At 34.0% G+C, this 17987-nt stretch overlaps 1 protein-coding gene across 1 annotated transcript; it reads left to right on the forward strand.

Annotated features, from left to right (window-relative positions):
* The first annotated feature begins 16150 nt into the window (after window positions 1-16150).
* Window positions 16151-17016, forward strand: LOC143594394 (uncharacterized). The gene has a single exon (XM_077073719.1). The coding sequence runs from the start codon at window positions 16165-16167 to the stop codon at window positions 17014-17016; it is 852 nt and encodes a 283-aa protein (XP_076929834.1). The 5' UTR covers window positions 16151-16164.
* Window positions 17017-17987: the final 971 nt, after the last annotated feature.

The following is a 17987-nucleotide window of genomic DNA, read 5'->3' on the forward strand; positions in this document are numbered from 1 at the left end:
CAGTTAGCTTCGGCGGGTCGCAACCTTTGAATGACTTGTAGTTGCACCCACCTCGGCTTAACCACACTCGAGTCCTCCTTCTCTCTTACATCATCTTTCTTACCCTTCTCTCCCGACCCTTCAGCAGTTCTTCCATGGCTTCTCGCAGACCCTTTAGGACTCAAGTTTTTCATAGCTATGGCTACAGCTTGAATAATGGCTTCTTGGATTGCTGGGTCAAGTTAATACCCTTCGTTGTTGCTTGGGTTTCGCCCAGCTGCGCTTCCTTCCTCCCTAGTGTTAGAAGTTGATTCTACAGAAGGCTGTCAGATAATACGTGGCCTGCCACGACGTCCGGGTGACCTCCTGCTCCAACTACTTGCCTAGCTCCAGTCATCGTATTCTGGAAGGGAAAACACAAATGTCATCACTCAAGGAACTATTTAGTACAAGGATAGTAAGGGTAACAGGTAATAACAGTGGCCAGCTGTGATTAGCTGATCACGTTACTTTATGTATCCTATAACTTCCCTTTATGAGTCTATTTGTGCTAAGTTCTACTTTTAGAAAGTTAATCAATCAAACAATCAATTAATCCAATCCCTAACATTCACATATCCTTTCTTTTGCAATTAAGCTAACATTAACATACATTATTTAATCATACATTTACCTTTACTGAGCTTGCTTGAGTGACACATGGTTTTCTTGAACTGACATATTCTTTCTTTTCTTACTGTAATCCCATTCTTTATTCGAGTATAAGCATGTAGGATGCTTAATTCACTCGGAACTTTGCTCTGATACCAACTTGTAAGGCCCCGTTGCCGGTGACTCACTTTGGACGTTGGACTTACTCATAAACACAGTTCTAAATATCAGAGTTAATTAAAACTTTACACAGAATATAAAACTTCAACCATAACATGTTACATAACCTTCAAATCTTGTCTTAACAAACATTCAAGCCGTTTAAACATAAAACATAGTCTTTAAAATAACATAACATTTCCTTTAGATGCCAGTATCTTCAATTCCATGTCATGTGTCTTCATCAAGCGTGCTGCCTCATCCTACTCACTTGCATGCATAGTAAAAGTCAGCTACGCTGAGTGAGTTCAAGTTAATCAATTAACTTACTTTTCGTACACATATACGTGGCCGAAGTTACGCATTACATACTTAACCTTTTCATCATTCTTCCATATACATTCATAACTTTACATTATAAAGATCATTTCGCCCTACATACCTAGGATATTATTAGGGTCTGGAGCCCTACATCCTCGGATATTATTAGGGTCCGGTCTCCCTTCTTCATCGGATATTATTAGGGTCCAGTACCCTCCATCCTCGGATATTATTAGGGTTTGGTACCCTCCATTTTCGGATATTGTTAGGGTCTGGTCTCCCTTTCTTCCCTACTATCATGCCATACCTTTCTATATATATATATATGTATATATATATAATTATAAGTTTCGTACGTACATACATCATTCATTCATCATATACAACAATCATATCATCAAACCATCACCTGGCAGTACATGCAATATCCGAAGATCATTCACACATTGACAAGCATTCGTTCATACATAAATCATATAAGGCATATACTTACCACTTAAGGTAAGTGTATTAACTAATCACATCGAGTATGCACACAGCCCCGAAAACATAACAAGTAATGGGACTAGAAACTCACTTGGATCTTGTTTCGCTCTCCGTTAATCGTTATCCCTTTCTTTAATTGAGCTCTGCTAACTGTATATGAGTTATCAAAACTTGTCCTAATTGTATTTCAACCAAAATGGCTAAGTCTTGGGTTAATCTAATGGCCTTGTTTTAGATTATAGTTTACTTAGTATATTTTATTCCTTAAACTCTAATATATTTAAATACAAGGTATTCCATTGTTTTAGTATTTTTCTTTGGTATTTAAGTCTGTTCATGCATACTATCATATATAGGTATATAGTGGTCGGGTCACTCAACTCTTTATAATATATGCATAAGGTATTTGTAACCGAATACCTCCATGTGTCCAAACCACACTTGTATTCGAATGAGCCTAGTGTAATCGAGTCACAACATGTATGCGAACATAGCTTGTTATCGATTAGGCACTTTATGTGAACAAGTCCTTTGTAATCGATTCAATATTGTAATCGAGCCGTCCAATTGTAATCGAATTAAGTTGGTGAATTCGAGCTATCAAGTTGTAATCGGGTAAGGACATGTAATCGAATACGTATATTGTAATCGAGTATTCCATTGTATTCGAATATACTATGTGATCGAGTTATGAAATGTAATAGAAAATCATATTGTATGCGACTTTAATCCATGTAATTGAGTATAAGATGTAATCGATATCCATAATTGTATCGAATATAACTTGTAATCGAATGAGTTGTAGACCACATGTACTCGAATAAGCCGAAGGTTACGGGTTTGGTCTCTAAATCATCCTTTTCATTTCGTTCTCGACCTTGCACTCTATTATGGTTTGGTATTAACTCATAAACGTTTCCTTAACCGTTCTCGGCCAAAACTTGACCCGAGTGACCATAAAGTTTGGACCTTTATGGTCCAAAAACGTCCAAGCTAGATCTAGGGTTTTATTACGAGCCGTTCATAACTATAAGTTCGTTAAGTTCATTTAATATCAATTTTATAACTTTATGGTTCGTTTATACCCGTTCTACTCTAGGGTTTGGTCTCATGGTAAACCGTTCATAAAAGCATAACCTTTAAAGATAAAGAACGCACCTTTACTCGTTTTTAGGTTACGGTTTAGCTTGGTTATGAAGTATAATCTTTTATCTTGCTTGTGTGTCCAATATTTATCAAGAATCAAGGCTCGTTTGGTCTCGGATCTCCTTCCTCACTAACGGCCGTGAATGAGAGGGTATGTGTGTGTGTTTTAGAGTGTGTAGAATACTTGGAGGATAAGAAATGAGGGTTTAAGGGTTTTAGAGAGGTTTAATTGAGTATTTATTGTTCCAAAACGTGTTGTCTTGGACACGCAAACCGGCCCACGCCAGGCCGTCCTAGGCCCATGGACCTACGGCCCATCCCATCCCATCCCTTATTCAATCTTTCCCCACCCAAGTCCATACTCCTTATTATATTTACTTTTAATTAAATATTAACACACGTTTCACAACATAAATTCCCTTTATTTATTATTATAAAATTTAGGATGTTACACAAGAGATAAGCGGGTTTGAATAAGTTTTATGACGATTATTATTATCATTATTATTCATCGTTTTTCTTTTTAACTTAAAACTATATTATTTGAATTTTACAATATGACAAAGTATGTTTGATTTATTGTAGTGACAAAACAAGAAGATGGATGTGTTGGATGATCACTTCAAAATGACTGCAAGAGTTACGCACTTCATAGTTATTATCTATTGAGTTCGAAAGAAACACGTGAGGTGGGCCGAATGTGAGTAACCATGGGTTGTTTACAGTTTGTACTTTTCAACATAAACCATAACCCTTATACAAACTTGGGCAAAAATAATATAAATGAGGTGGGCCAGCATGAGTTGGGTAAAAGAAAGAAAAAAAACCCTCCAATATTATATATAAAATGTATAATACGAAGGATTAATATAAAGAAAAAAGAGATTTTGGACAATAATTGTGTTTTTGTGTGTGCGGCTACTAGAAAGAAAAAAAGTCAAACGAAGAAAGAAGAAAAATATATATTATAATTAGGGATGTCCGGATACTGTAGTAGAAAAAAGAAACGAAGAAAAGAATAATAGATTTACAACAATAATAATTTGGTGCGCTACTGTGTGAGGAGGGACAGAAGTCAACGACGAAAGAAAAATACATATTATAAGTTGGAGAGCTACTGTTCAAGAAGAAAAGATAAATTAAACAAGCAAGTTGGTTAGTAGCTCAACTTTTAATTTTTTTTACGATGAACCATATTCCCTATTTTATTTTTGTTTCATACTTTATTATGAGTGGCTAAATACTTTACACTACCTAGGTTTTGGTTGAGTACTATATTATATTAATGGTTTGACAAATTATTATTTGATGTTGGTTGATTTAATGTTATGGTAAAAGTTTTTAATTGGTTTGGTCATGGTACTGTTGAGTCATTAAATCTAGTTTATAATTTTAAATAATTATTCCACTTGTGTTTAATAGTTTTTGGTGATTGTTAGACGCATGATTAGGTTGTCTACTTTGTGTTCTCAACTTGTTTGCGGTTTATGGTCGAAATAATCGTAGGAATAATTATTGAGAGCGGATTAGATTTTATTGTTCTTTCACTAGAAAGGCCGGGAGGAAATTTAGTGTTGTGTCATCTTTGTCTTTTGTGGATTTAGGTAATAATTGCACGGGAGTGAATTATCCTAGGTCACTTAGATTATTGTGATACAAGTTATGTTCAAATTAATTAATAATACCCCCTTTATATTAATATATATTGTATTCGAAGAGACCAGGAGGTGATTTGAGTTTTGGGGTATCATGGTATTATTAGGTAAGGTGAGACCGGGAGGTGATCCAAACCTTTAACAAATGAGCTTCACATGTCATTAGAGTTTAAGTGTGGGGATTTGAGTTGGAACGTGGGCCACGTTGTGGTAGGTGGGTTATCCCGTTTATTTTTCCGAAATAAGGCCTCTAAATACACTTTTGGGCCACTTTTATGTTTTTCGTCTACTTTTTGTGTTTTGTTTTGGGCTGTTGTTGGGCCTTTAGTTGTTTATTTCGGCCCAAACCTATTTTGGCTTCTCTATTAATATGTTATGAATGTAATGTGACTGATCATTGATCAGAATTAATAAAAAACTTTTGACTTTTCAAGTTCTTGACTTTTGGGTCGAATTTGGGGGTTTGGGAAGGATTTCACAGGTATTCCAAGAATCAACGTGTTAGCCTTCGGATTCTCATTGTACGCTACATCAGAAATGGAAAAATATTTCCATGGATTTTGTGACTAAACTACAAACTGCTCCCAGTAACCATGATTCCATTTGGGTTATTGTGGATCGATTAACAAAATCCGCTCATTTCATTCCCATCCGTGAAAAGAATGGCTTAGAGAAATTAACTCGACTGTATCTGAAAGAAATTGTAGCCAAACATGGTGTACCTGTATCAATTATCTCTGACAAAGACGGTCGTTTCTTTTCTTGATTTTGGCAATCCCTTCACAAATCCTTAGGCACACGTTTAGATATGAGCACCGCTTATCACCCTCAAATCGAGGATCAAAGAGAAATAACCATTCAAACGTTGGAAGATATGTTGCGATCCTATGTTCTTGATTTTGGGAAAAGTTGGGATACCCATTTACCATTAGTTGAATTTTCCTATAATAACAGCTACCACTCTAGTATTAAAGCAGCACCGTTTGAAGCTTTATATGGAGGGAAATGTCGATCCCCTCTTTGTTGGGCCGAAATTGGAGAAAAACAACTGACATGACCTAAAATTGTTCAGGAGACCACCGACAGAATCTTCCATATCAAAGACAGGTTAAAGGAAGCAGCAGATCGACATAAGAGTTTTGCCGACAATCGCAGAAGACCATTGGAATTCCACGTAGGAGACCACGTACTATTAGAAGTCTCACCATGGAAAGGAGTGATCAGATTCGGAAAAAGAGGATAATTGAGTCCCCGATATGTTGGACCATTCAAAATCATTGATCGAGTTGGTCCGGTAGCATATCGAATCGAATTTCCTTCAGAGCTGAGCGGAATACACGATGTATTCCACGTATCAAATATGAGAAATTGCTTATCCGATGAATCACTAATCGTTCATGTTGAGGACATTCGAGTTGACGATAAGCTTTGATTCGTCGAGGAGCTAGTTGTCACACCCCGACCAAAGGCGGCGGAACATGCCTGGGTGCAACGGATTGCTCAAGAACACTATTACACTATTAACTGACAATATTTAATCGACTCATTAATTTCGTAAATCAATAAACAACGCATCTTGTTCATACAAAACAAATTGAATACAAGTAAACAAATTTATATTGTTTATTCGACTAATTACTTAGTGGTCTTAAAACAAGCTACGTTCCTCAATTCTTCGTTCAAGCAATTATCAAACCTGTAACTTTGCATAAAATAAACTTTGTCAACACGAATGTTGGTGAGAAATTTTCATAGATTTTGAGTATAATAAATATAGAATGAAATCCACAAACTCGTATATGCAACAATAAATAATAGCACCCAACTTGGATAAACAACTTGAAAATAAATTGATGCGACTTTTTTTGAATCGGTAACAACCAATCATACTCGGAGAAATGAGGCACCTTTCTATATGGTAGCAACCAAATATACTCGGAAAATGAGGCCCTATTCTATTAGCACTTAAGCTAGAATAGTTAGGGGAGCGTATGATCATACTTATTGAGGCAAACCAACCGAAAGCGATAAACACGTTAGCAAGTAATCATATAGAGCATATAACACCAAATCGAGCATTTATTTAAGTGAACATATACTATAGAGTTTTTTGGTTTGAGGCACAATGTATAAATCACTTTTGTTTGAATACGTATGCAATGCCACCCCCAAAACGTAAAGATGAAAATGGGGGATGAAAAGTACTCACATGAATAACTTGAAGGGTTGTTTGTGATAAACCGGGATAACAAGTTCAACGAGTGAGGTCTAGGTTAAACGGGTTTTGGTTTAGAAGATGGTTTTGAAAGACTTTAAAGTAAAATAAAGTGACAAGTTAATTAATCAATCAAAGTTTGAGGTTTAAAACGTAAATATTTAAGAACTTGAAGTTATGGTTTTGAAAAGTAAGTTTGCTCGAAATCGGGTTTCGGTATTCCACTCATTAGTTTTACTTAACCTTTGTTAACTAAATATGTGGGAATTGGTTAAATGCAATAGTGCACGACCCCTTGTTAGATATACCAAAACGGGATTTTAACGAGTGTTTGGTTAGTCGGTTCGGGTCTTGATAAATAGTCAAGTATGAACCCGACATTCCAAAGTGATAAATATCATGAGATAAATAATTTAAAACAAAGACTTAACTAATGTTAGAAGTTTTATTAAAGGAGAAACTCTAAACATTATCGTTAAGCGAGTGTTCGGTTTTATCGGTCCATGCTTGTTATAAGATCAAGTTGCATCCGACATACCAAGTACTTTAAGAAAATATTTATAATTAGTTTGTAAAATATCTCAAAGAAAATGTAAGATTCGGTGGCCCGAAATACAACTAGAGTGTTTCAAGCGAGTGAACCCAGTTTAGTTCGGTTTGTTTGGTTTAGTTGGTCCAAGACTTGATATGTGATCAAGTTTGGGTCCAACAAATATATATTAAAGTAAAAAATACAAAAGTGAAAATAAAAGAACTTAAACACTTAAATCTTTCATACAACTTGTTTTAAAACAATTAAATAACGAGTTAAACGAGAGTTCGGTTTCAGTTCGGTTCTTGACTCGGAATGAAACCGAGGATGGTTGAAACATACCCAATACCATGGAACTCATCAAGTAACTTTAGAAATTATAATACACAAATCATACATGTAACACATTGTTAAATCATTTTAAATATATAGAGCATTTAAACGAGAGTTCGGTCTTGGTTCGGTCCTTGACTCGGAATAAGACCGAGAATGGTTACCACATACCCAATACCATGTAACTCATTAGAATAAACTTAGAAATGATAATACTCAAGTCTTACATACAACATGTTAAAAATAAAGTATTTAAACAAAAGTTCGGTTGTGGTTCGGTTCTTGACTCGGGATGAAACCGAAGATGGTAACCACATACCCAAATACCATTGAACTATTAAAATGATTTGGAAACTAAAATAATTATGAACTAAACAATATTAACAAGCTTAAACAAAATTAAAGCATAAATTAAAGTGTTGAACAAGGATTGCAACAATCCTCCATGTAGCCTTGCCTTATAAGCATTTCACCTCAACCGACCATGACCGGAGGAGTGAAAGCTGAAGGAAACAAGGGGTATATATTATATATATGTTGTAATAACAATATTTAATTATATGGAGTTAGTTAGAAACAAAGAATGGTTCTTGTTTGACTCTTAGAAGTCAAACAAGAAGGAACTTAAAGGTTGAAGCTCAGAACTTTGTTGAGAGTGTTTGGAGTGTATGAGTAGGTTAGAATGAGTGGTGTGGCTTTGTTTTATGAAGGATAAGGTGTTAGAGTTATCCATTGAGTTGCTTCAGAAATTTCTAAGCATTTTGATTGGTTTAGAGGGTCAAACATGTGTTATAACAAGCCAAAAACGAACTAGCTGTTGTAGAGCTCCTTAGCGCGGCGCTAAGGGTTGCGGAGAGAAAAATCTGATTTTTAACTTTGGCAGTTTTAGTCCCTGAAGTTCACTTTGAGTGTTTTAGGGGCATTTTAAGGGTTGTAAAAGATGTTTTTGAGATCCGACAACCATAAAACAAATATGTAACATAAAATTCATCATGTTTATATTATTGAAAGGTTCGGGATACAAAGGCGGATACGAATCGAAAAGAAAAATGGCAAATGTCACACCAGTAGAGGTCATGGACTGGAAAATACAAAAGCTTAGACGAAATTGAATAAAGCTAGTCAAAGTTCGTTGGAATTCAAGGCTAGGTCCTAAGTTCACCTGGTAACGACAAGACCAGATGAAACGAAAGTATCCTCACATGTTTCCTTTAGAATCTGAAGCCGATGACACTTCATAAAATTCGGGACGAAATTTCTAAATGTAAGGGAGAATATAACACTTTGCAAAAATAATCGCTAATGTAATTGTGATTAGCAATATAATATCATTTTTTGAATAAAGAATTCCTTTATTAAGATTCAAAATCTTGCAAAGTCAACAAAAAGTCCAAATTTTGACACGTAACGAGCATTCCGTAAAATAACCCCGGGCGGTCAGAAAATAAATAAATCATTAATATGATTAAATGGCCCCAAAAATTTAAAGTATATGTTAAAACATCAGAGATAATGTATAAACATAATTTTAGAAGACTTGAATCTCTAAAGCTGAGAAATAAGCAAACAAAAGCCAGTACGGGACCCCGAAAGGACCCGACACAAACTATTTTCATAAAAATAGTTTTTATAGTCCATATTGTCAAGAATTTGATTTCTTTCAAAGTCTGACAAAAATTATTAAAAACGGGATCCGATTGATTATCTAAAACTCGCAATACGTTAAACCGATTAACCAAATTATTTATATTATAACCCAACCCTTTCACTCCCCCCCCCCCCCCCCGCCCTTTTGGGATAGCTCACCTTGACCCCACCTCCTTTTTCTCCCAATTCCTTGTCACCAACTCAAAGCTCCAATGATTACACCCCTAATCTAGTGTGTTGTGTTGTAAGTAACTTGTTTTATCCACATAATCCCTATTAGCTTATTCACCCACTCTACTCCTCCTTCTCCCTCTCTACATTTTTGTATACACACACACACACATCACCATCACACATTCAAAAATTCAAATCATCAAACACAAACTCACATTCAAGCCTATATCAAGAACAATGGTGAGCAACTAGGAAGAGGATTCAGAGGAAGGATCATCACACCCACAACCACTACATTCTCATCTTCATGCTAAGATCTTCAAGAACACAAGTAAGTTATGATTATGAGTTAAATTCTAGGGTTAAATAGGTTATATTAGGTGTTCTTGAGTTGAGATTGAACTTGAAGATTGGAAATTATGAATGTTGGTGTGTGTGTATGTATGTGTGTGTAAGAGGAAAGATTGAACCCACTTACATATGCATACATTCATCTTGAAGTTCATACTTTGATCATGATATGAATACTTAGCATCTAGGTATTTGATAGATAATGAATTGCATACTTGAACTAAGATAGGATGCATTGTTAAAGTATACATTGGATTATCATATGGGTCAATTGTCACTTACTTGCTAGAAATAGAAACTTTGAAAACTTGAATATTGAAATATCAAAACATGAATAGAACAATAGGATGCATAAAATTATGTCAAACTAGTTGAATGAGACAAACAAGATTCCAACTTAATAATTATTGGAAAGATTGAATTAGATAAGATTATCAAAAATTAAAAGTTACTATAATAGGAAACTTTGTTGACTAAACACTTAGGAAATTCATAAAAGTGATGAAATACATGAACTAATGATTTGAATGACTTGATGATTTAATAATTTGAATGACTTGTTGATTTAATGATGATAGGAATAATCACAAGACTGTTGAATTGATTCTTAAAAAGGACATACATGATTACACACATATGTTAGAACCTTCCAAATAGGAATAAGAATATAGTTGAAGAGTATCAATTTGGCTTGTTGGGAGAATCATGATAATAGTATGAAATCTGAATTTTTAAGTCTTATTATGATGTTTGTTCATATATGAAATGATAAGTTTTACTATTGACATTATTAATAAACTTAAGTTATGAATTAGAAGCTTAAAATTTATTTAAATGTGTTATATGAAACTATGTGATCAAATTTGGAAATAAGAATGAATTATGTGTTATAATGTGTATATTTAGTTCATGGGATAATTGGTGTGGACTTACTTTCCTTATTTTACTTGTTGGTAATTTTAATGGTAAAAAAATCGGCTTTTAAACGTAAACCGACCCAACAGTTAGGGACTGTTTTAGAACAGCCCCTAAAGTTGTAAAATACTCATATATAACATAAGTTAATATATGAGAAGAGGATAAGATAACAAAACTTGGTCCTAAACGATTCTAAAACATAAGTTTTTTTTGTGAAATAAGTTAAAAGTTGTTATTTTAATAAAATATTAACTAAAATGAAAAATAATATATTTTTGTGAAATAACTTCTAAAACTTAACTAATATATATGTAACAAGTGTTTTCCAAGATTTAAAAGATATTTTCTATACAAAAAGTCGAACGGTTTGTTTTTAAACGCAAAACCAACAAGATCAATTTAAAAAATAATAAATTAATATTTTCGTAAAACTTTTCAGCAACTGAAACTTTAATATTTATAATATTTATATATTTTCTTTATTTATTAATTACTTTAGTTATTAAGACAATAGTTAACGAAACCCGAACAATACTTACTCGTTAACTTAATAGGAATTTACTTGCTTATGTGCTTGTGTGGACATTAGACTAGGGTTAACAAATAAAAGACTTTTATAAACTAAAACTCAAACCAAGTTTTATTAACAAAACGAGTACTAATATTGGACACGCAAATTTTGGAACGAAAATCTTCAAGCCGTGAGTTTCTCTATCGACCACTCGTTTTAGAAATGTTTTTATTGTGTTTAGGGGGGAAAGTATGTTCTTTCTACTGATTTTTATTGAAACTTTTATAAAGCATTTTATTTTACACAAACAGTGTAAAAAGTGGGATGACTCAACAATTGGTTAAATAATTGTTACCGAATTAATAAAGGCACAAAAATATTAGTAGATCTATTGGGGTGACCCCCCCCCCACACCCCCACTTCCAATCGCGTTGGGTTAAAAGTGTGAATATTTTAAGTATGATAGGTATCAAGTTATCAATTTTGATAGTCATACACTTGTTGTATTCCTTGCTAGTTTACAACAGTACGATTTGTTAAAAGATAAAATGCTATGTTTTATTATAAGTTTTAAAGATATAATTACCATGTTAAAAGAACGGTAAAAAAATATTTACTATCGTTGCTTATGGTAATAGATGATAAAAAGAATGGTCGTTGAACCATTGTAGGTAAGAATTTATATGTACTCGTTTAATATATTTCTCGATAAGTTGATATAATATTGTTTATTATGATTTTTATGATGACTTGAATAGAAAGTTCGATTGTGTTATTTTCATTATAATATACATATATATATATATATATATATATATATATATATATATATATATATATATATATTTTCAATAAAGATAACTCACCAACATTTGTGCTGACGTTTATTTTAATATACTTTTCAGGTAAGTGATGCCTTCGAGAGGACAAGGAAAAGAGAGCATTGGATTTGTGTTTAAATATTGTAGAAACCGGGATTTTAATAAACCGTGCAGTAGCACGTGTAAAACTTTGTCATTTAATAAATATTTTTATTAAATAAAAGTTAAACATTTATTGATAAATATTTTTCTCTATTATAATTGGCTGTCGGCATATATCACGACCCGAACGACTTAGTTAACGTCTTCTACTGCCTTGATTAAGGTTTTCGGGGTGTGACACATTACACGTGGCAACGCACGGGTTATAAACCTTGTTTATATTAATAAGTATAATATTAAAAATAGTGATGATACTAGCAATAATAGAATAACTATATATTTATAGTTATAATAGTAATAAAAAGATAATTCCAATAATAAAATTAAAAAATAACTGAAATGGATATTTACAAATTACAAGAAACATTGTCATTTCTTATGTTACAGTCACATAAATACACTTGAAAACAATATTTCATCAGATGATTCAACCATTAGGGCACCACCAAGTTCACAAGCTTCTTTAACACCCTCAATAGTAAGTACATCAAAACCCAAAGTAAATGCACCAACTTCAAGCCCCAATTTCAAGAAAGCCACTCTGAGAGTAACCGCACCATACCAGCTAGTGAGCCACAAATGAATGAAGTTTCTTTAGTGAAAATAGTTCACACCATAACAGCTAGTGACCAATCATGAGCCACAAATGAATGAAGTTTCTTTAGTGAAAATAGTTCACACCATACCAGCTAGTGACCAATCATGAACCTGTGTATGCCGTATTTTAGTCGTGTGGTATGGTGTCATGAATCCACACTTCTAAAACACAATTACCATTCCAACCATCGGATTTTGCATAAGCATGAAATTTATCATTTCTATCGGCCATTGAAGTCATAGCAGGAAGTGAAATAGCCACCCATATCACTTTTATCATTTTTATCCACACTTCTAAGTTCTAACCCCTTTTAGTACAAAAAATTTTCTCGATCAACACACTGATCTAACTCGTTCTATGAGGCGAGTAATACCCGAAACCCGACATAAATGGGACGGGTTTTACCTGACCCATTAGGGTTTGGGTCGGGTTTGTGATTAGTTTTGAAATTCTTCGTGGGTTTGGGACGGGTTTGGGATTTCTAATATACCCGATTACCCGATAACATAAACCCATCTACCCGATTATATACCTGATGTACCCGATAAAGCTTATTATATATATATACACTATATTCCAAATATATTATTTGTCGGAACTTGTTTATGTCAATTATTTGAAACATTTTATATTTATAGTAACCATCTTTGTAATCGATTAGTTATATTTTGTCAAAACCAGGTAGAAACCTAGCGGGTTTTGAGTCGGGTATACCCGACGGGTATTTTATCAAAACCCGATAAGAAACCCGAAACCCGATGGGAAAACCCGAAACCCGACGGATAATTACGCAATTAAAACCCGACGGGTTTGGAACGGACTTTCATAACCGGGTATGGGTTTGGGAATACCTAAACCCAACCCATTGCCATCCCCACACCCATATCAACCCCTTTTTTTAGAAATGATCCATGTTAACCCATTTTTAAGCTAGAAGGTCAATATTTCCATGCAAACTCGTAAGTCAAGCTAACCATATAGCATGGCTCCGACTATCCAGACATAACCTTACACCAATAAGATGTATAGATAGATGCGAACTTTTGTCAGGGAATATTGACCACTATACTATTCGTATGAAACATGTGCTTTTATAGAGTATAGACCTATATGAATTATATAGATCAATACGACTGATTTTTTTATAATTTTTTTTGGTTATCTAATCGTTTAGTGTAAGGATATACGATTGTTCTTACTTTTAATTTTTATTTTGTTGGTTGCATAAATTTGTAATTTTTAATACGAGTCGTGTAACCAAAAAAAAGCCATTAATATAATGAAACATAATTAAAGATAAACATTACATAAAAATATTAAATTAATATCTAACAGCCCGTGCATAGACATGTTTAATGCTCGAATGTTGTATCTTCTTAAAAATATGGATACCCGCTTTTCATAAAATGTCATGTTGATTAAGCATATATTATATGTCAAAACATGTATACACTACTTGGAACTTGAGAACACTTTCTTAATGAGTCCTAGGCATACTGAGTACATGCTAAACAAGCATGATAAATCAAGCAAACATGCATTGATCATTTGTTAGAGAGATTCACTCCCACATGAACGTCCTCACATCAACAGTCATGCACATCAAGATCACAACATTTACAAAAACCAATATCTAGGTTTTTAACCGAAGATATGACTTTGCAAATAAATATACCAATAACACACTTCATTTATTTACTAATAAAAGGTTTGTATGTTGGTGACGATGATTCTTATAATTGCGCATGTGATCACATAGAGTCTCAGACTATGATTTGAGGGGTTTGTTCGGTAAAGATTAATGAATACAACAAATGTGATGATGTGTGTAATTGACTTATAGGTCGGTAGATCTAAAATAATATGTAACAAAGAGGAGACATAATGTCTCCCGAGCCTCGGGTCTTGATAGAAGTCTAGAACTGGGTGGTGCCCTTGCTCTCCCGTGTTCCTTCTCTCGCTCCTTTGTTCCTTCCCTCATTCAGGACATGTCTTTTGCTCATCATTCATCTCCATCTCAGACACACCATATCCACCCATTCATTTTTTTCTTGTTTACCATATCGTCCCTCCTCCACTTATCCTCTATAAAGAACGATAGAGACAATGTTGCATGAATAGGATCCGAAGAGGGAAATGAACATACGAAGAAAAAAGATTTATCGACAGTTTGACCCCAGTATCATATAAGTTAATTTATCTGTGTGTTATGCATATTTATGTAAATATAGAATGTATCTAAAATCACTCTTTTAACGACAAAATAGGACCGAGAGCCGTCCATGGAACCAACCTGGTATTTAGCCGTTTTTTGTTTGAACCGATCAGTTATTGGTTGGACTGGTGAACATGTTCGATGATTGGACTGAATTTTCAAAAACAATTTTTTTTCCTTCGAAAACCATATTTTACAAGTCATTTAGTACTCTACTAAATAAATATTGATGTTTGGTATCTCAAAGCCTTTATTGGGTCACGTAGCGATATTAGCACGTGTCACCCCCATCCGATATTAAATATGGTATTGCTTTAAATATGTAAAAAAATGCTTTATTTGCGGTCCCGTAACAAACGTAATCTACTGAGCATCGACTCGTTTTTCCAACGCCCGAGTTTTACTTGCCGAATAAACATTGTTTTAAACATGTTATCTATATGTGTCATAAGCTATGCTGGTATTGTGCGCGTTTACTAATTTAACTTTTAGATTTAGTGTCAAACTGTCAATACTATAACGAAGTTAACTAATATCAACCGACTTCGTGTCGCCATAATCATAACTTGTATTTGTTTTCTTTAATATGTTAATTTATTTTAAGTTATATGAGTGTGAGTGTTATTTTATGTGTGATAACGAAATCAACCATTCAACCCTTACCAATCAAATGCATGATGGTGTTTAGTAAATAACCCCTAGTGGATATGATAATATGAACGATTAAGACATCCTATTCTTGTTCATCCGATCCTTTTGACTTTTTAACTCGGTGGATATCCTTACAGGTAAAAAAATACTCTCAACAATTGTGTTTTTGTGCCAATTTTATTATTGCCATGCTTTAGCCAATCATGTTAGAAATCGAGTTGGAGCTGGTTTCGACCTCAATTCTAATTCATCATACTTTTTTTTCTTTTTCAATTTTGAAATTGAGAAAGTGATAAACAGGATTATAAGCTTTTTGGATTGATTCTGCTTTCAATGATAAACAGGATTATAAGCTTTTGAAATTAGTGTCGTTTACTTACTACTTTTTTCTGAGCCGGTCTTGTGTTTGTTTTTTTTAAAGATGTTAATCTTTTTAGCATAAGCCATACTAGTTCTGAACTGCTTTGTGCGTTTACAGTTTTATTTATGGATTATATCCCGGGACCATGACAATAGTAACCGATACCTACCAAATGTGTGTCGCTACAATGCGTTAACGCAACGGGTTCTGTACACTAGTTGCTATTAAAAACTGCTCATACAACAGGAAAAATCCACCAACTATCAAGAAAGTGAGCCATGATTAAACTCTTTGATGCTCACTGTCACCTACAAGACCCGAGAATCTTCAACAAAGTCCCGAAGCTCATCGAAACCGCTCTAGAACACAACATACATCATTTTGCAGTCAATGGTATCTGTGAAAACGACTGGCATATAGTGAAGCAGATGAGTGGCACCTACCCGTGCATAATCCCATCATTCGGGCTCCACCCGTGGTTCATTGCAGACCGAACCACCAACTGGCTAATAACCTTACGTGAACTCTTGGACGCAAACCCTTCGGCTGCAGTAGGCGAGATCGGTTTAGACAAAGGCTCATACGGAGAGAAAACTGATTTTGCAGATCAAGTTCAAACATTTAGTGTGCAGCTTCAACTCGCTAAAGAACTTAAACGGCCAGCTTCGGTTCACTGTGTATGCGCGTTTGGTGAACTTATTGATATTATGAAATCTGTCGGCCCGTTTCCTGAGGGTGTAATCTTGCACTCGTATATAGGGTCTGCGGATATGGTTCCTGAGTTTGTTAAACTTGGAGCGTATTTTTCGTTCTCGGGTCATCTTATGGGAATGGAGGAATCGAAGGTGAAGAAGATGCTGAAAGCGGTGCCTTTCGATAGGCTGTTATTGGAGACGGATGCTCCAGATGCAGTGCCAAAAGTGAGCGGGTCAGAATCCATTTTTTTGGTGGAAGAAGATGAAAATAATGGTGACCCGAAAAAGATGGTTAATCATCCAGCTAATATTCACTTTGTGTTGTCTTATGTTGCATCTTTGCTTGATTTGTCTAAAGAAGAATTTGCTGATCTAAGCTACAAAAATGCAGTGAGGTTGTTTTCTTATGAAGGATCTAAACTGCAACAAGGTTAGTTTATTACATTATTATATTATGTTTTTTATATATAGTATGCACTAGTTTTGCTTATCTTTTAGATGTTATTTTGGTGGCATTATTAGTGGAACATGCCTTTAACTTTCAAATTATGATTTCAAGAAAGTGTGACATTTACAAATTGATTCTAATTCGCATTTTCTTTGTTTATGATTTTGTACTAGATAATGAACCAACAACCAAACATGCTTATACCATGTAACATCCAGAAAACAAAACATTATTTTACTCATTTTTGATGATTTTTAACAAACAGATGGGGTAGGGTTGAAATTGAGCAAATATAAGCTTAAATTCACTATGACTAATGTTATTATTATTTAATATAATTTTTTATTTTCTCTAATGTCTATAGGTGTTGTGTTGAACTCTGTATTTTTATATTGTGTAAAATACATATGGATTTTGACTTTTCGGTGCCGAGGGTCTCTGGAAGCAACCTCTCTATTTTTTTCCCTACATCCCACGCTCTCCCAAACCCTGCATATAGCATTGCTATTTGTGGGATTTTACTGGGTATGGTTATTGTTTTTGTAAGCTTAAATTCATCTTTTGATATATAAACATGACCTGGTGAATATACCAATAGGTGCATACATTTAGTTTTTTCAAAGTTACTATACAGTCAAATTGTCTGTTTTAAGCTAGATTAAATGTGTTTATATGTCTCAAATTTCAGTTTGGCAAATACAAATGGTAATGTGCTTAATACATTATACACTACATCGTGTCTGATAAAATGCTTTGCAAAATTCTGAATCGACACCGTCTATGTTTTCGTATATATTTAAACTTTCAGGTAATTCATTAACAAGCGATAAAGAGGAGTAATGAGCTTGTGAACAATGACTTTATTGTTTATAGTTATGTAATATAGCTGCAATATCGTGAGTTTTTAGTTATGTAAAATAGCTGCATTATCTTTAATTTATAGTTATGTAATATAGCT

Source organism: Bidens hawaiensis, unplaced genomic scaffold (genome assembly GCF_021521415.1).
Source record: "Bidens hawaiensis isolate Kalapana, Puna unplaced genomic scaffold, B.hawaiensis_p1.1 tig00043568_1, whole genome shotgun sequence".
In the NCBI taxonomy this organism is placed as follows: Eukaryota; Viridiplantae; Streptophyta; class Magnoliopsida; order Asterales; family Asteraceae; genus Bidens; species Bidens hawaiensis.

Excerpts from the sequence above, each read along its gene's own strand:
- LOC143594394 (XM_077073719.1), top strand. The coding sequence starts at position 16,165 with ATGATTAAACTCTTTGATGCTCACTGTCACCTACAAGACCCGAGAATC.